This window comes from Silurus meridionalis, chromosome 22, assembly GCF_014805685.1.
Source record: "Silurus meridionalis isolate SWU-2019-XX chromosome 22, ASM1480568v1, whole genome shotgun sequence".
Lineage (NCBI taxonomy): Eukaryota > Metazoa > Chordata > Actinopteri > Siluriformes > Siluridae > Silurus > Silurus meridionalis.
The window spans coordinates 8,851,686-8,871,435 of record NC_060905.1 but is presented as its reverse complement, the minus strand read 5'-3'; the positions used below and the strand labels follow the sequence as shown (position 1 = coordinate 8,871,435).

At 36.8% G+C, this 19,750-nt stretch overlaps 2 protein-coding genes across 2 annotated transcripts; one reads left to right on the top strand and one right to left on the bottom strand.

Annotated features, from left to right (window-relative positions):
- Nucleotides 1-1,092: 1,092 nt before the first annotated feature.
- Nucleotides 1,093-13,837, bottom strand: top3a (DNA topoisomerase III alpha). Its single transcript, XM_046834822.1, has 20 exons — nucleotides 13,757-13,837; nucleotides 12,011-12,211; nucleotides 11,826-11,885; nucleotides 11,634-11,707; nucleotides 10,638-10,713; nucleotides 10,440-10,548; nucleotides 9,119-9,262; nucleotides 8,858-9,028; nucleotides 7,880-7,983; nucleotides 7,689-7,763; nucleotides 7,102-7,184; nucleotides 6,801-7,008; nucleotides 6,509-6,694; nucleotides 6,277-6,406; nucleotides 6,059-6,172; nucleotides 5,206-5,371; nucleotides 4,319-4,465; nucleotides 3,516-3,638; nucleotides 2,673-3,406; nucleotides 1,093-1,381 (listed from the first exon to the last, which is right to left on the bottom strand). Exons 2-20 carry the CDS (start codon nucleotides 12,182-12,184, stop codon nucleotides 1,227-1,229), a joined length of 3,033 nt encoding a protein of 1,010 aa, XP_046690778.1. The 5' UTR covers nucleotides 12,185-12,211; nucleotides 13,757-13,837; the 3' UTR covers nucleotides 1,093-1,226.
- A 433-nt stretch (nucleotides 13,838-14,270) lies between these two features.
- smcr8a (Smith-Magenis syndrome chromosome region, candidate 8a) lies at nucleotides 14,271-19,506 on the top strand. The gene is made up of 2 exons (XM_046834823.1): nucleotides 14,271-16,444; nucleotides 17,500-19,506. The coding sequence occupies exons 1-2, from the start codon at nucleotides 14,271-14,273 to the stop codon at nucleotides 17,951-17,953; spliced, it is 2,628 nt and encodes an 875-aa protein (XP_046690779.1). The 3' UTR covers nucleotides 17,954-19,506.
- The last annotated feature ends 244 nt before the right edge of the window (nucleotides 19,507-19,750 follow it).

The window sequence follows — 19,750 nt, the reverse complement described above, 5'->3', positions numbered from 1 at the left end:
TCACAGAAAGCTAGAAAGACAGCCTTCTCAGTAGGGTTTGAAGAGGAATCCATTTTGAATAAGATGTTGAACAAGGATATTTGCGTATATGAGAAGTTACAAAAAATGACTTAATTAAAATAAAAGATTGTTATTGGTAGGGGATACCAGACAGGACAGATCTTAACACCATAAGAGCGAGATCTTCTTTTCTTGCAGTTTTGATCATCCGTGATGTGGAAAAAAAACCTTTTGTATTAGTAATGAAAACAGGAAATGTCTTACTCAAAATCTCAGCTATTTAGACAGCAACAATAAAATGATATGAAATGATACTAAATAATTAAAAATGTAATTAATAAAATAAATATTATGCACCACTAAAGATTATACCAAATATAAATATTGATGTCGATGGGCAAGAAAAGAAAACTATGCAGTGATGGGTAATATTTCAGTAAGTAGGTTTTATAAATGTATTTCACCACTTAATGTACTCAAAATATGCATACAATCATAAGCACACTAAATAGAAATAAACATGATTCCTCCCATCTGTCTAATAGATATCACATTCTTTGTCTTATTTTCCCCCTTTATTCTTTCCATCTACCCATTGCTTGCCCATCTTTCATTTTTCAATTCCACACCACGTCACTAATTAAAATATTTGGGTATCTGAAAGTACTAATTGCAGCAGTTTTCTTTCTTTTTTTCTTTAGAAAATATGCATCAAGCCATTTATATTTGTGATGGATTTTATCCAAAAGTGCCATGAAGCATACAAAGTGTACAAAGTGTACAAAGTTTCATGGCTGATAAACATTAAAAGAGAATCTCATCGTTATCAGGTGCTGATTGTAGATCAAAGACATGAGAGATGAGCCAGTTGAAAGAATTTTGAGTTTGGCACATTAATAGGTGCTTATCCCTTTCCACAATACAGTTTAAAATAAATTAAGTTTTTTAGTTTCTCTCCTCTAGTAAACATTTTTCTCTGAATCAAATAATATTTGCAGCCTTCAGTTATTTCTGTTATGGGTATTACTATTTAGTCAATCTCAATGGAATTTTCCATATAGGTAAATAGCATATGAATAAGAAACAAAGCAATTCTTACATATGTGCGTTTTTATTTTGTACAGATAGATAGTAAAAAGTAAAAAATAACAAGAAAAACGCAAATTTGTTCAATTGACAGAATGTACATAAACAATCATTTTCAGAGAGCACCATTTGTTGCAGTCTCAGTGGCCCTGAGGACAGGTGGTGCGTGTGTGTCCCGGCTGATGGCAAATTCCACAAGTCCTTGGCCTTTTAGGAGCAGAAGATTTGCTTACAGAGGCTTCACTCTTCTTAGCAGCCCATTTACTGTTGTTTCCTCTTGCATTCCCTGGAGCAGCTGGGAGAGTGACAGGAAAATGATAAGTACAAATTATGATGACAATGCATGTCAACTTTAGCAGCTTTATGTGTGGCGCATAAAAACTGAAAATGAAAGCAAATTTTTTCATATGCATTATATGGGCATTATTGTAGTTTCTTTGTGAAAGTCCATCCTTTGCGACAGCCCACGTTTAAAAGTTAAAAAGCTAGAAAACTGAGCACAACCTTTACTGCTGAGCAGAAATAATTTATACTGCTGCCATGTTTCATTTATTAAGATTTTATCTGTTTATCTAATGTATTTGTATCCTTTGAAATTACACGTCTTTAACGGAATTACAAATCATGTTTTCAAATTTATTTTGTGAACTGATGTAAAAGCCTCTTTGCAAAGTTGTGATAGTAAAATCTGATCGTAATCAGTGCACACATTTATATTATTGTTAAATTCAATTGCTGCAGTGTCTAAACAATAAGGTCTGGTTGGATTGTTTAGCAAAAAAAAAAAGACTAAAAAAGATGCTTGATTTGCAGTTATATAAAATCATCAACAATAGAATTCTATAAAGTATTATAGAAAGTGTAGTATACAGACCTAAGCTGCTAAACAATGACAATATAAATCATCTTAATCAATTATTATTAAATGATTGGATAAATGGATATGGTAACCTAAGACATAATTGGAAATCATATGGTTTATCTTGTAATTTGAAAATGTGGGTTTTTATTAGCTCATTATCAGTTCAGTTAATTGATGGGTACATTTGCCTATAAGAGTAATCACGAAGCTCTTATATGGAGAATCTGCAAAGTCTGTGACAGGAAATGTATCTAAATATACCAGGACATTTGACTACATTAAACTGTAAAAGACCATTTTTATAAAAATTGTAATTGCATTTTTCATTTATTTGTATAATTGACATACGAGGCACGTTCAAGTCAAACCAGGATTTTTTGAGTTTATATAACCTGCAAATGAGATTGGGATGCATCAGAAGTGCAGTCATTCATATTTAATTCTGTGTGACTGATTATGCAATGATCTAATAGAAAATATTAATGCAGCATTTATTTGCCTCATGTTATAGGATTAAAGTTCTATATTTATTTTAGGTCTTACAGTATTTTTATGTTCAGGACGGTTAAAATATAATGGACGAAATATATTTTTTTAACCATTATTTTGGATGAATCACTAGAGAAACCCAAAATACCATGTATAAATAATATAAAATGTGTTATAACCAAAATAATATATATTGCCAGACTGTGATGTGGTGTAATTAGGAATTATTATTTACCAGGAGCAACGTTCTCATCCACCCACTGAAAGAAGCCACACTGCTGATCCCGTGGTTTGCTACAGGTGAGGAACACTCTGCCCTTGTTTGGCCCGTCTTTCATGACGGTCCTCGTGACTGCAGGTATGTTACAGGTACACACTGTCTCTTCTCCACCTCCCCCTGATCCTCTACTGCTCTGCCTCTGCTGAGGTGTATTTCCAAAACCAAGAGAAGGCCTGGGAGGTTGTGAGCCTGATTGTCCCGCTGACCCAATCCTTCCTGCTGACCCATTCTGGTCGTTCTGCTGTTCAGCCCACAGAAAGAATGTACAGTTCCCCGTATTACACTTGTAGAATTCACGACCTTGGTTGGGACCCTCTTTACGTACTGTAAGGAGAAGTGCATCCTGACTACAGTTACACATTACACTGTTCTGGATAGACTGCGATGTCTCTGTGGACCATGCAGGTATAGTGCTGGGTGGAGTGGGTCTGCTGCTGTCTGCTCTTGGTCGTTGAGGTGGTGCTCTGTTCTCAGACCTGGACTGAAGTGATGAATTGTTTACTGGATGTTCAGACTGGTGTGCTGCTGATCTGTGATTAACCTGAGTGCTGGAATCTCCCCCTCCTCCTCCACGGAGATACTTTAAATTCAGGACCTCTCTCAGAGTCTCATCACAGCCACCAATACACCCGACAAACTCAAGAGGCATCCCTGGAGGTAGACTTCCCCTCTTGAACTTGAACTTTAGCCTGGAAAAAGAATTGAGGGTGTATTTGGTTATATTTTGTTATATATGACTCATTACTTCAGCAAATGCTTTCCAGTTACAAAAAAGGAACTACAGTCCTAGTTTCTTACATGTGGACAGGATGTGGGTGACACACTGGACAGATGCTGTCATCTCTGCTGACCTCCAGCACTGTGTCTGGAAACCATACTGCTGCCTTGCAGCTCGGGTAGCCCATGCATGAAAGAAACTTCCTACAAATGACATGAAGGGTGACAACAAAGGAAATAACACAATGAGCAAAGACAGAGATATGCTGAGCTCATATGCAGTTCCAGTTAAATCTCACTTCAAAAAACTTTAAACCACTGTTGAATTATTAAACCAGAAGGTGTTTATATTTTTCAAGAATTAACAATAGCTCTAAAACATTATTATCTCTAGAATACAAACTCAGTCACTGATTCTTGTAAAGCACACCCTGCATAATCTAATAATAAACACAAACAAATGTGTTGTTATTGAACATAATGTATAATTCTTGGTATGGGAATCTTTCAGTAAGCAACAATTGAATTCAGCAGTTATAAAAGGCGATATGTGTATCAAAAAATTTTCGAGTCACAGAATAATCTTCAGGGGGAATAAGCCTTCACACCCTGTTAACAATATTTTCTGAGAATCACAAAATATAGGCACAAGTGAGAAGTGGAACTAACCAATCTCAGAGATGTTACAAATAAAAGGTTAAACACTATGTTGTATTTGTGATGCAAATTAAAATGCAATGTTTGCTGAATTGCTGTGGTAAAAGAGGAATAAAATACTTATAGGACAACTCGAGGAGGTAAAACAATGTTCCAGTGAAGATCATATTTCCTTTAGCAGCATGCCCCGTGTTTTATTTTTTACCTAAATTCACATAATGGCTTACCCTGTGCTGTCCTTCTTCTTCTTCAAAACCATGTCCCGGCTGCACTGTGGGCACTTTCGCACCGGGAGTGGCATCTCCAATTCCTGTTGTTCTTGCTCTGTATACTCTTGGGCCTGGCCTAAATAATTAGACAGAGCCTCATCTAACCTGAGGAGGGGGAAAAAAAACTAAATAAATAGTTGTTTAAATGCAACACATGCTGTAAACATGTGAGCAACATATATTCAAAGCATTGCTGAAAGAAATAATGGTTTATTTGTTTTTGTTTTCATGATGACTCAAATCTAGTTTCAGCAGATTTTTGCTTTTAAAAAAGATACCTTAACATAGATCCTAAATGTCAGTCGACCACAGAGCTCAAATTATGTGTAAATGTGGTGCCAATTACAACTCCAGCAAAGAAAAAACCTCACAGAAAGCTACAAGCACCAGTAAATATAGAAAAAAAACAGAAGTGAAAGTTATTATAACTTGCACCTGAATGCCAATAAAAAAAAAACAATCAACATAACCTGCAAAGGACAAAAATCTAAAAGTTTAATTAGGTAAAATTTGTTTAAGTGAAGTGAGAAATGAGAAAATATTTTGACATGATATGAAGGTAGAAAAAGAAAAGAAATCCACACAGTACTTAGAAGATCATTATTCCAATTAAGTGTTATAAGTGTCTCAGGGACTATTTGTACAAATCTCCCTTTGCCCTCTTGCACCCCCATCTTGAATGCAACTTACACACACGATTTCACATCCCCGTTCCTAAATACTTACTTATGTTTTTCTTGGGTTTACATCCTTTTAACAAGATATTCTACTCTTTTTCAATTGCATAGCTCTTAGCAAGAACCTGGAAAAGCATTCGTAATATTCTAAAGAACAGATTAACTTACTTCTTTGCTTTCCTGACAGACTCTATAAACACTGTCTTGTATTTTGCCACATGATGTCTGAGGACAGATGCTTTGTCCTTTCGCCCCTCAGACACAAGCTTTAGGTCTGCCTCCAGCTCTGCCCTGAGGTCTGGCTTAGACATTTCATAGCCCATTGAATTGTACCCTGGAACACAGTTTCATTAAATTAACAATATAGCTTATATTCGTTTTTTTTTTTTTTTTTTTTATTAAATATGATAATATTACAACAACAATAAATGAAAACTAGATTTATATAGTACGTGTCTAATGACCACATAAACAGTCTATACGTTTAGTTAATAATCAGATTTTCTTGTGTTTTTATTTATTACATTTTACCAAATATTTCTATTTCTGAGCGCTCACACATCAAAGGAGCTCAGCTGGACAAACATAAGAGCACCTATATTTATAGATACCTATATTTTTTAAGCATGCACTCGAGGACAAAAAAGGCTTTCATCAAAGCTTATAGATTATAAATATAAGATCCTTTTTTGATGTAGAGTCATTTTACAGTTCTTTTTCTTTTTTTTTTTTAATTTCTTTTTTATTTTTTTTATAGTTTTAGACAATTCTTTTCTCCTTTAAAATGTTTGTTCAAACACACAGATTTAGAAAGTAACCAAAGATTATATTATAGATTACATGGATAATATGATTACAAGATGAAAATCTTTTCTTTATAAAAATGTATAAAATTCTGGCTTCAGTCTGACACTGTAGTATTCTATTTACCATCATTCCATTGATCATTTGACACCCCAGAAATTAAATAAAGATTCATGATTTAAACACACTGAAGATCTTTTCATTCGAGTTTTTGTACCTTCAACGAGTCCCATCCCAAGCTCCCCAGGAAGGAACCTCTGGTCATCAGTCATGCCCACGTACATGCGACTCTTAATAGTCTCAATGTGTTCAGCATGCGTTGCGTCTGTGCCTAAAAAACCCAACGATAACAACAAACAATGAATGTTAATTGTTTTTTCCTGTAAAAAAAAAACAGGGTATCAAAAAGTCAAACCTATTAACTAAATACTGTACCGATGCCGTGTTTCTCCATCAGAGAAATCAGATCAGCCTCAGTGAGAAGCTGAGGTGGGCTGGTCTGTCCTTCCACCATCTCAATAGCGGTTGGCTGGAATGTTGTTTCAGGTGTATATAATGGAATAACCTGCAAAACAATAAAGAAAAATATAAATATCTCTGCTTGAGTAGGACAAAAACATATAGTGATTAACAAATTATTAACAAATGCCAATTCTGGCACAGTTACCTTATTGTACCACTTGTCGTACGGGTAAACTTCGAGGTAGTTACGAGCAATAATCGTCAGTCCGCTTGCAGAGAACTTTTCTTCAGCTATGTCAATTTCTACAGTCACCTCCTGGCCTTGTGCATCCTTGGAGCAACAAGCCAGGAAGTGACGAACGATAAACTCGTACAGCCGTTTCTCATTTCCCTATATAAGAGAAATACACTAATTAATTTCAGTTAAAGGAACCACTTCTATTTTTTAAAGAATAAATTCGATTTAGCACTCGTGTATTTTGCTAAATGAAACCCACCTGTAGACTATTTGTGTATTTAGTGGGGTGAATGGGGGGATGGGCCTGGTCTGATTTAATTCCGTTTCGAGGTGTCGGCCCACCACTTTCTAAAATACCTTGAGCAAAAGCCCCCCAATCGTTGTCCTGAGTCTGCTGCTCGACAAGCGGGACCAAGTTCAGGTTTATTGGAAACATGTTGGTCTCAGTACGAGGGTAACTGATAAACCTGGAATAAACAAGAAATATTAGTTTGTCCAACACCCAGGGCTCTAGGATGAGAAAAAGAAGAACAAAAAAAACCTGTTGATTATACTCATACCCTCTTGTGTAGAGCTTCTCAGCTATTTTCATTGTCTCTTTCGCACTTATTTTCAATTTCCTTGAAGCCAATTTTTCAAGTTCCTGAGTAGAAGAAAGCATGATATACACACGTGATTATTTTCCTCTTTTAAATGGTTTGCCAATTAAAAAAACAGAGCCATCAACACTAAGAAATAAGAATAATGCAATGAATCAAAAATTTTACTTTTAACAGTATATTGGATGAAGCTCTACCAAGGAGCCTTTTTATTTTTAATTATTACTTTGATTATATTAAAATACTTTTTTAAAAACTAAAACCTACTTAGGTAAAACATCATAATAAAAATGTATATTATTTCAATGTATTTATATTATTAAATTAATTTAATTGGTCATTACCATCATTTCACTTTATCTGAAAGTCCTGTATACAAATTTAATACTCGTTGGTTACATTATCCTTAATCAGATTTTATCTAAATGAACTTGTACATGATACCAATATATTTATAATAAATGCCTTTAAGCTTCTCCTTTTTTATTATTATAAATGTATTATTATATATTAAATTATATATTTAAATAATTGTTTGGATTACTTACCACAGTGTCAAGGGGCAATGGACGCCATTTGCTTTTTGGTTTACTTGTTACAGAAAGCACTCTTGCTATGGGGTCCTGAAAAAAACATTACCAGTGAACTTGCATGACATTTTATAAGACCCCTATAACTGCCATGATGCAATCGAGTGTTAGTTACAAAATAAAAAAATCAGCCACTAGATGTCGCTAACCTCCATGCACATCTGATAAAGCACAAGACAAGCTGTGTGGTTGAACAGGCGATGCCTTTTCCAGCTAAATTCAACTGATTCCTCTTCATTAGGTTCATGAACAACTGGTAGAAAACAAAAAAACACACAATGTACACTCAGTGTTTATTGCAGCGGCAAATAAAGACCTACATAAAGAATCTAAGTAAATTACATTTTCATACATTTTTTTATAAAAAAATATATATATATATATATATATATATAAATAAATGTCTCAGCTTGTCATACTATATTACTCTCTTACATCCTTAAAAAACTATTTTAGACATTTTTTATTTAACATGCTTTAGATTTGAGCATCTGCCAAAAGCTATTAATGTACCTATCACCTTTGTATCATTACAAAGTGTGATTTACTGTATATTTAAATAATTCACTTCATGAGAGATAACACAGTATACTTCACTAAGATAAAAATATGCTATACTGTACGGCCAAATAACTGAATATAGTTTGTGTGCTTGTTAAACATCTTATTCCATATTTAATCCATGCTTTAGCTGGTATTAAAAAGCGCCACTCTTCTGAAAAGGCTTTTCACTAGATTCACTCACTAGGCAGGAGCATTAGTAAGATTAAACACTGATGCTGAGTGAGGAGGTCTGAGGTGTAGTTGGTATTTAAGTTTATACAAAATTAAGATGTAGTTTTTATCAATCCAACCTTCTCAAACCTGTCTTTTTGGAACTTGCTTTATGTACAGGGGCTGCTTGAACATCTTTGGTCTTTTAGTTCCATTGAAAGGAAATTGTACAGCATACAAAGACGCCCTTTTGGACAATTATGTGCTTATAAGTTTGTGGACAGTTCAGTTTAGAACCATATGTAGGTGTGTTAATCATGTATCCACATACTTTTGGCCATGCAGTGCCCTCATTATAATGACAAGTTTTAAAAAATCCCATTTAGCAGTCAATAGTAGGCAAAATATCACACCTTTAATTTTGAAGAAGTTCTCAGAGATGAATGCTTGAATAGCTTTAAACCTCTCCACTACAAAGCCCAGAGTAGGAAACTGACAGCTCCCGTAACTGATCAGCTGATTCGATAGAGAGTCTGGGAAGATCTTTTGCAACCGCAACGTCTGGAACCTTGTAAATGCTGCTCCTGGAAGGCAGTCAAATCATTCGTCTGTATTGATCACCTGAAAGACTTCTGATATGCAAACAAGGATTGGTTACATATATTTATGCTTACCAATGCGGAGATCCAGCTCTTGTCTGACATCGACAGCATCACTAACGTTGATGTCTGGCTCAGTTAGAGACTCGCAGGCTCTCCTAATGGAAGTGGGAGTAATCTCGGAGAAACGAGCACGGAACACCTGAATGTTTTGCTTGACTAGAAGAGAACAGAGAGAAAGTTTCAGTGTCACAGAAACGAGTCCACAAATGACAAGACTGAAAAACAAACTATTATTTTGGCTGCAACTAATGATTATTTTGAAAAACGATTAATCAGACGAACCCCTCCCCCTCTCGATTAATTGGATAAAATGTTTTTTTTTTTGCTGTTTTGCTTATTATAACTATATAAAACTCTAATTCATGGTATTTATATACAAAGTTGTACTTATGAAATGCAAAAGCATTTAGAGTTGAAGTATCTTTAAATTAGACATTTTAAAGCTTAAAGTGGCTGTTTGTTGAGTGCATGGGGGATTTCTCCTATGAATAAATTCACTCATGCGTGGTTGTTTCTGATAAAAAATAAATAAATCATAATTAAAAAAAAAAGAAAAAACAGCATTTGAGTATGCAGGGTAAAGCAGTTTGTACATTTGTAACTCAACATTTGTGTCATATTTTGCAGATGGCAAGTTGACCTCCATTCTTTAAAAATCTTTATAAAATATAATAACATTGTTTTGAAAATTAAAAACAACAACACATTTTGTTTATTTGTGAAGATAAGCATCTAGAATATATAATCAATTTAATTTTGTATAATAATTAAACGATATGAGCATACATTAAATATACAAACATTGAAAACAAGTATTTGAACGTCGCAGTAAATCACGTTTGAAAACAGAAGTTACTGTTGGAGTAGACAAGTGATATAAAAAGAGAATGGAACAAAGAAACGCAGCAAGATAATAGGTTTAATTAAAAAGAATGGAAAATTATGCATTGGTGTAAAAATGCATAAGCATAGCTAAAAACCATGACAGTGACTAAAATTATATTGTTTACTGCTGCAGTTTTTTGCTGCTTTTAGATTTAGATTTTAGATTTTTTGTTTGTTCGCACTGTTTTAATTGAATCCATCACAGTTTTCTTTGCGTTTCAGTTGCCTTTAATATAAAATGCTCACATGCCTTGGATAACTTGGGACGCACAATTTTTCCTGATGCCAGTTGATTCTGTACTCCGGTGTTCTCTTAACATCATGCTAACCCGTAACTTCAGCAGAAAACTAATCGATAACGGCATTCGTATTTCATTGTCAATTTTATCGATTGGTTGTTGCAGCCCTACTATTAATGATAATCTGAGAAAACAAAACAAGACGTCACCTGCTTTGCAGACATCAATGATCTCATAGCCTATGTTTTCTCCCTCACGATCACAATCAGTCCAGATGACCAGAGCTTGGCACTGTCTCACCTCTCTCTCCAACGTCCTCTAAAAAGACAAACACACTTTGAAACACATGTTTCCAGGCATTGCTTCCAAAATGTTGATAAATTGGAATATCAATTAAAAACTCGAACCTTAATTGGTACAAAGTTTTCAGGGCAATACTTTTCCACCTCAGCATCAAACAGCAAGACCGGATTACAGCTGTGCCTGTTACATAACACGATATATATAAGACCATTTTAGCGTAACAGCTGAATGCAAACCAGTTTAATACAAAAATGTTGGGCTGAAAGCTTTACTGCCTGATCGAATGTAACAAATCGCATGAGCTCGATTTCAAAACATGACAGCAAGCCCATTAACCCCATAGCTGCTTAGATGTATTAATCGAAAAAATGTAAGTCGCTCGGGATAAAAGCGTCTTCCAAATGACAACTGCAAATGTCAAAAAAAAAAATGTTTTAACATCTCCACTTTTCAAATTTAAGATTCAAATCACCCATTTATTATCATTAACATCTCTGACATTTGGCCATATTTGTTAGAACTGCCAGAATTCCTATTTAGATTGTATTATATTTTACAGTTCTTAGTTTACTCACAAATGTATTGTACACTTCTTCTTAATAAAAAAAAAAAAAATTAATTAATAATAATAATAAAATAACTGCAGGATGAGGTTTTAACGAGCTTTATTTTCTATCAAGCCAGGTGTGTTTCATGTGATCATCCAATCACACCACACAGATGTGCATCTGGGATAACTTGAATTTGTTGTAATTCAGGCCTGTAACATTCTCAGAAGTGGACATACATAATCAAAGACACATCTGATCTGGATGGAAATATAATTATGACAAAGCATCTATAAAATAAAAAATTACTCTTGATCCTGACAAGAATTTAATCCAATCTGATAAAGGCTTTACTCTATATTCTATATCTTTTGGTTTTTCTCAACAAATATGAAACTTTGTTGTCTTGTTTCAGGGTACAAGTACATTCTTCCAAAGTAGTGTAAGTAGTCTTTCAAAGATGTTTTTTTACCAAGTAAACATGCAAACTTTTATACTCAAATCTGTGCTCACTTTATTTAAGATCTATTAAGACAAATGCTGAGGACTTACCACTTCTGAAATGGAGCTTTGAATTCAAGACCTAGAAGGTGCCCTGAGACAGACGTCATACATACAGTAACATTCTGTTATCACACACACACACACACACACACACACACACACACACACACACACATACCCCAGGTTAGTCTGGTTGGAACAATTGACCTGTACTTGGTGGCTGTAGATAACAAAACTTACTTGTCCAAATAGATTGTATTCATACTCATAGATCTTGTTGTAGACTGAGTATCCTTCTCTCTGTTATGTGGACACACACACACACACACACACACACACACACACACACACACACACACTTGGTGAACATCTCATTATCATCATCATCATCAGCAGAACTCTGATGTACCACTGAGCACACTTACTCTTCTTGATCTGCCGTTGGACATGATCTCAGCGATGCCTTTGGCTGCATCGTTTTTCTCAGCGACGCAAAGCACCTTCTTAATCTGGGTTCTTCTGATCATACTGACGAATAACGAGCGACAAATACAACTCCGAGCTGCCAGTCGATACAAAGACCTTCTCACAATGATCATCACTGTAACCTGCAGCGCTGCAGGCGCCTGTAAAACCCGGCCATGGCGAAGCGTCCCAGTCAAAACAAACACACGCTGGTATCAGTGTAGCAAAGACGCTAACTGTCTGTCAAATATGTCACAAATTTGGAGTAATGAAATGCTAGAATGTAAGAGTGATACAATAAACAAACACATTTAAAAACAAAAAAAAAGTAAATATAGGTGATACAAGCAGTTGGCGCTGCTCCCTCAGAAAAACACACAACTTTCCAAATTCGGCGCCTGCCATAAACTGTCGTAAAACTGCCGTAAAGGAGGGGTTCCGCGGTTTCTCAGGTATTTCAAAATAGTTCAACGCATTTATATTTAAACAATATACATTTATATTTAGACTAAATATTTTTATATGATTTTTCGTAACGTAAAACGCGTATCGTAAAAAAAAAAAAACAGGCACCATACACCATGAATATCTGAATATAATTTTATTTTATTTTGGATACATATATCATGTAAACTAGCTAATATAGCACCGGAACTTTTCATCAAGACATGATTATACGTAAAATGCGCGCACACACACATTCACGACGAATTTAATATTTAATGAACATTTGTATCATTGGCTTTTTCCGCAGGTGCGGATGCTGCTTCTTCTTCTAATGTTTCTTGGCGGTTGGCAAACTAGATTTATAATGCATTATACTGCCACCAACTGGATAGGAGTGTGAAGTGCCGAGTGGAGGTTAAAAAAGATATATTGATCTGTAATTCTGTACAAACGTGTTCATCTTAGATGACTTATTTCTGCTGAATACACTGCTCATTGTCCTGGACTATTTATAAGAGACTTTGCACTGTGAACCTGGTCCATTTATAATGTATGTTCTTTATTTTAGTTCAGATATTTTATTTTCGGATGCTTTACAATGATGCTTTTACACTAGTGTCTATAATTATTATTTAACAATAAGGATACTTAATAATCCTTATTACTCTCTCTTGTTCCACACAAACAGTTTGAAGACCCACGATTTTATTGAACAACTCAAGAACTATCTCTACAAATAACTACAGTCAATTCAGAACCCTATTACATGTCTTCTAAAATGTACTGAATATTTTAAATGCATTATTCTAGTTCGAGTGATATATAAACTCAAATATAATATAATATAATACAATATAATATAATATAATATAATATAATATAATATAATATAATATAATATAATATAATATAAAAGAGGGATTAAAGAGGGATTAAAGAGGGATTCGGTAAATTGTAAGGATTTGGTGAGTGCCCTCTAGTGGAATTCCGTGGCAAAATCGCGGCTGTCAGAATCCTTACTGACTCAAATGACTCGTGAGACTCGGATCCGTTCGCTGAGTGATTCAGAAGGATTCGGATTTCGAATCTCCAGTTTCCAGCAGGAACGTTCCAATTTCAGCACCCGTCAAAAAACTGTCGTAAAACTGCCGTGAAACTGCCATAGATGACTCGGTTATGTTTTCTTTTTCCTTCTTCTTCTTTTTTTCTCTCCCGACAATTCATCACTAATATTACTGTCTAATGAGCAAAACACGAACCTTTTTTTGGTGATCTGTACAACTGTAAAACGCTCGTCATTTATATTTAACCAGTGTTTTCATTTTATCGTGGACTTCCGGGTGGGCGAACAATTGTCACGTGGGTGCGAACCGGAAAATGCTCCGATGATCTGATCTTCATATGAAAATCAGAGAATTTTCGGCGTGGATATGATATGCGAATCATGTAACCTGTAGTGATTTCTCGTACGCCCCCTATTATGATGATTATTCTCGCTGCTGATTCAGGAAGGATGTGAGATGTTTGAGATGAGATGTGATGGATGAAGTGAAGCTCGGATCGGTGTGGTGTCTGATGGTGAGGCGGATACTGTAGTCGTGCTGTAAGGATGATTCGGTGTGTGATTGTCGGGTTTCGGTTTCCTTCCTCTGAAGCTTCTCTTAGGCCACAGCAAAGTGTCTCCACCTGATGTAGGATCTACCGCCTGGTTGCACCTTTGGTCCTGGTGTGGTGGGAGATTTCCTCTAATGTCGCTTCTAACATTCCGAGAACATGATCGGCTCCCCAGACGTGGTGGCATTTACCAAAGATGATGATGATTATGGAGATTCGTACACAGACCCGTGTTTGCTCCCAGAGGAGTTTTCTGTGCCTTTGTTTCCTCATGCAAATGCCAATCCATGGTTAAAAACATCCTATGCAAAATTCTCCAAGGATTTCATCCTCATCTCAGAGTTTTCGGAGCAGGTCGGACCACAGCCATTACTCACAATTCCAGATGATCCCAACGTGTGTGGGACGTTCGACCTCAATTATTTCTCCCTGCGCATCATGTCTGTGGACTACCAGGCTTCGTTTGTGGGGCATCCTCCAGGCACGAGCTACCCCAAGCTCAATTTTGTCCAGGACTCCAAAGTTGTCCTTGGTGACTCCAAGGAAGGGGCGTTTGCCTACGTCCATCACCTGACCCTGTACGATTTGGAGGCACGTGGCTTCGTGCGTCCTTTTTGCATGGCCTACATTTCAGCAGACGAGAGGAAGATCATGCAGCAGTTCCAGCCGCTCTCATCTGGCTTTTCCAGGGCTTCCGAATGCTTAAAATCAGGGAACAGGAAGGCCTTTGCGAATGAACTGGAAAAGAAACTGAGGGACCTCGAATACACCAGATCCGTTCTGCACAAAGAGACAGAGATGCAGAAAACCAACAGCGGCTGCTATTCCACGCAGGTTATCGAGAAAGCTAACGAGCTGGCAAATGTCGAAAAATCGATTTACGAACATAAAGATTTGCTGAGGCAGATCACGTCATACCCCAACAGTAAAAGGAGAGATGCTGATCAGGTGCTATGTGAGCCAGAAAATAGAGCTGACGCAAGTACGCTCGACCACGCACTGTCTTCTAATCATTCCGGAAATGAGGAAAAACCTGTGGAAACTGATGGCAGTAATCAGCACCCATCGTACATACCCCAGCTTATTAAAGCCAAATCTGCGAAATGTTTTGATAAACGCTTGAAAACCCTTGAAGAGCTCTGCGAATCAGACTTTTTTTTCCAGACCATGGACCAACTCAACACGATCGAAAAGACGTTCAGAGGTGATCTTTGCTTTATTTACACCTGCCAGATTGACCGTGCTCTCGTAAGTAAACAGAAGATCACCAGTTTTCTTTTTGAGCCGGAACGAGATGATGATGAGGTTGGCAGCTCCAGGGGTTTTTATGACCCGAACCATACCACACGTCATGTTCCATCCAATTTCTCCAGTGAGCCAATGATCCTTGAGTCCTACAGTACGTTAGTTGAGAAAAGCCCAAATAAGCTGACACTCGAAGTGAATCAAGAATCCAGTACCTCAGATGTTACGCAGGAAACCTCTGAAGACGCTAATGACACAGAAATGAAAGGGAGTTTCAGCAGCGATCGAAGCATTGAGGCATTTATAAACCTTAGTCCGGGAAATCCTGATGGGTTTCCAACGGGGGGCACCAGCATAGCATGTACTATGACCTCATCTGAGGAACAAGGAATCGTCGCTGCTGTTGCTGAGGCATCATCCTCATTAGAACATGAATCAGACCCAAATCATGGTGAAGTGTTTGAAACTGGGTCTCTAGTTCAAATGGATACAGCGTGTTGTATGGGGCAAGAAGGTTTTAGCTACGAAGAACCTTTTCTTGAACCAGCACAAGAACCGTGTGAGGACACTGTCGTCAAGCATGAGCCTCTTTCCTTGCTTCAGAGGGAACCTGCTCTGCAAGTGGAATACGTATTGGGAGCGGCGACTCCGACTGTGCCGAGTCCAAGCTTGGGGTTAATGCTTCCTGAACTCAACCCCAGCTCCTTGTCTGAGGAGATGGCTAAACTGAACATGGATGATATTTCTGACAATGCCAGTTACATGAGCACCTCAACCAGCTCTGACAGAGCAGCTTCACCGTTTAACTACGGCAGTCTCATTACGCTGAAGCAGAAGAAGAAGGCAGGGCACAGTGCTCTACGATTCATCAGGCAGTACCCCTTTGCTCAGCAAGCCATCTTCTGCCTGCTAAGTGGGAGAACACTGGTGGTGCTGGGAGCTGACGAAGGCACTGTAAGGAAGCTGGTGAACGCCCTGCTGATTTTTGTGCCGAACCTCGGAAAGTATGGAGAAACGGTGCAGCCCTGGCTTTCCACATCGTTTCAGCTGAGTGACCTTCAGAGATGGAAACTCGTTGGATTGCAGAGGTATGATCTATTCAGCAGAACATTTGACGTTAATTCAACATCGGTAATTATTATTGGTGTTCTTAAATGACATTTTAGTTCGTAACCTTAATTCTGACTGAATCATTTTATTATTTGATACATTGTGCAAGATATAATCAGGAATTTGCCATGGTGTGCTGGTGCTATAAAAATATGAGGAACTAATATATTTAAAAAAGGAAAATGAAATAATAAATACAGATTTGTGCAGGCTATGTAAATGTAGGCAGTGAGAATAATAAAACTCCAAATAAATTCAAGGTGCTGGGTTGCAGTATAGGAGACCATGTTGGTTGAGTTAATGTAAGGTATATGAGCGAAACATTGATTTGTAACCAACATATTTTTTCAACAATCTCCAAATCTTTGGGGAAATGTTTATAATTAAAAAATTTTTTTCAATAACAATCATTATTAGCAATTTAATCTCTTTATGTTGTCCTTCCTGACTCAGTCATTAGCTTTATATTCATGCTCAGTTGAATAGCAGCCATGATTACACACACAATGCTGCCAGAGATACAGATTTTTATTTACTCAACATTGTCCGGCCAAAGTTTGTGGACACCGAGCCATTACCCAAATGTGGTTCTTTGACAGACTTTTACCACAAAGTTTGAAGCAAACAGTTGTTTAGAACATCTTGGTATGCTTTAGCATTACAGTTCCCCTTCTGAACTCAAACCTGTTACATCACAGTGATTATGTACACACTGCCAGCTCCATGAAGACATGATTTGAGAAGTTTGTAGGCCCTGACCTCAACCCTACTAAACACCTTTGAGATGACCTGGAACACCGACTGCACCACATCCTAATCTCAGTAAATGTCTTGTAGTTGAATGAACAGACATTCACCCAGACGAGTGAATGATTTCACACCAAAAGGAAAAGAATCTGGACTGGGATGTTCAACAAGAATATATGATCATGATGGTGACGTGTCCACAAATGTTTGATCATATACTGTTGTTTTTTTTAATTATTATTATTAAGATTAATATGATCATGCAATTTATTCACCCTTTTCTCAGGGTGGTTTCTCCAGCTGGCTCCAGCTTGCTCCATTCCCTGAGTCGCTACAGTCGCTACATCGGCATCCTGGACTGTGACAGCAAGACTCTACGATGTCCAGCCTACAAAGGAACACTAATGGGTCACATGGCAGACCACAGGACACAGATCAAGCGAGGCAGCACTTACTTTCTCCACGTGCAGAGCATATTAACTCAGCTCACAGCTAAGGCCTTCCTGTACACATTCTGCCATCACCTTCACCTTCCCATCAGCACAGACCAGGACGCCGAATCAGTGGTGCTGCGCAGGACTAATTTCTTGTTGCAGCTCGGCTTCACTGAGGAGGAGAGTAAAATAATCCGTTTCTTGGGCGAGCTCATTAGGCAACATTACCTTCAGGGGCCTTTGAAAGGGGTCAACCAGTCTAACTTCAGTTTTAGTTATACCACCAGCTATTTGTACAAAATCTGAATATGCTGAATGTGCACTTTGTTCATTTAAGATCTTTTTTGGTTTTATGGTTAGTGTTTCGCTTCCCTGGCACCTCTACTAAAATCAGGAGACCAAGAAATGTATTAAATGTATCTGATTTGGGTAAAACTTTTTCCTTTTATGTTTTTTTGGTTGCTTTACAATCCAGTATGTAGGCTGTGGGTAGCCTCTTTCAGGTAGGCTTTTGAAGGTGTCCGATGTTGTCTAACCTCTAGCTCGACAACATGCATTCCCGGAGTTTAAAAGATAAAGGTCTAGTATTTGGATGTTGGGTTTTTTGTTTTTTTTTCGTTTCTTTTCTAGAGCCAGTCCAGATTTATAGTGCAATCGACTCAGAAGAACAAACGACTTGGTGCGCAACTATTAATAGGTGGTGGATACGTGACATTTTGTTATCCTTACCTATTTAAACCAGAATGTGAAAATGTAAGATAGCATTTTCGCCACTGATGGCGTCGCTCTTTTTTTGCCTTAGATGTGCTCTTTAGCCTCATGTGCTCAATTTTTCATGTTATTACATATTATTTTGATGAAAATCCAGATGTGGTAAGAGCAGTAAATAATCTGTCCAGGAGTTTTTGATGCTTATGCTGTAAAATAATGAAAAGTTACTAACCTTTTAAAATCCCCCCACTATATAAGTACTGTACGGTGAAGATCAGAATCTGAACACGGACTTCGGATATACGCAAAAGTTAAGCAAACAGCTGCCATACTGTATGTGTTTTCACCCCACTGTGTTCTAAGTTAAAGAACGATCTGCATGGAAAAATGTAAACTTAATGGAGAATTGTTAGGTGGCATCCTGCATGTTTGGAAAATTCACATAACAAAATTACATGGCAGCACCCATTTATAACACATGGATTTTCATAAAGTCTAATAAAATATGTTGCATTATAATGTCTTAGTGTTGTGTACAAATAGTGTGAGCATGAGTAACTTGATGGAGTGGCACTTTATAATTCCAGTTAAGAATCACAGTCATGGTGAGAAGTTACACAAGGACATGGAGGTGATACCCCAAATTAAATCAAATCAAATCAAATGAACAGTATGTTAAAATCACCACCATGCTTGCTGCTGCATGATGGGAGATGAAGTCCAAAAAAGATTCTCTAATGGCCACCAGTTTTGATTTGTATTTTGATATATATTGCTTTTCTTTTTTGTAATCAGGTGTCACTAGATTCTCTGAAGACAAGTCTTAATATAGCCTGTATGTGATCTGCATTCTGATGAATGTAAACAAGCCATACCATTGCTGTACACTTTGTGTATTTAAGTTTTCAGTGGCTGTGGTTTTACTTTTAATCATTTTCTTTCTGTCAGAAACAAACCTGGAAGAGTGTTGCTAAAACAATAGTACATAAAACGTATTGTGATATTTGTCTGGGGTGCAGTGAGACATTGTGTTTTTATTGAAACTGATTTGTGAATGTTTAAGTGATTTTGGGGCATTGCTCAAGTGCACTGACTTGATGCCCACTATGTTTCTGCCTTAAAGGTTCATTAAAATATAACTAATTTAACATTATAAATTCAAGCTGTGTTTTGTTCATTTACTGTGACTATTAAAAAGTCATTTTTGAATAAGAGGTTTTAATTATTAAAAAAAAAAAAAAATAGTAGGTCTTTTAATGTTATGTATTTCATCTATCTATCTATCTATCTCTCTATCTATACACACACACAAACTTTTCTTTTTCTTTAGTAGAAAGAATTTTGTAACCTTTTTCTACTAAAGAGGATGCAAAAGTCTTGCAATTTGCCTGC

What these genes read in the sequence shown, in the direction of transcription:
- smcr8a (XM_046834823.1), top strand. Translation starts at nt 14,271, where the DNA reads ATGATCGGCTCCCCAGACGTGGTGGCATTTACCAAAGATGATGATGAT. An exon ending in AAACTCGTTGGATTGCAGAG is followed by an intron (nt 16,445 to 17,499) that starts GTATGATCTATT and finishes CCCTTTTCTCAG; the next exon opens with GGTGGTTTCTCCAGCTGGCT.
- top3a (XM_046834822.1), bottom strand. Translation starts at nt 12,184, where the DNA reads ATGATCATTGTGAGAAGGTCTTTGTATCGACTGGCAGCTCGGAGTTGT. An exon ending in CATTGATGTCTGCAAAGCAG is followed by an intron (nt 9,263 to 10,439) that starts GTGACGTCTTGT and finishes GTTCTCTTCTAG; the next exon opens with TCAAGCAAAACATTCAGGTG. An exon ending in CACCCACATCCTGTCCACAT is followed by an intron (nt 3,407 to 3,515) that starts GTAAGAAACTAG and finishes TTCTTTTTCCAG; the next exon opens with GCTAAAGTTCAAGTTCAAGA.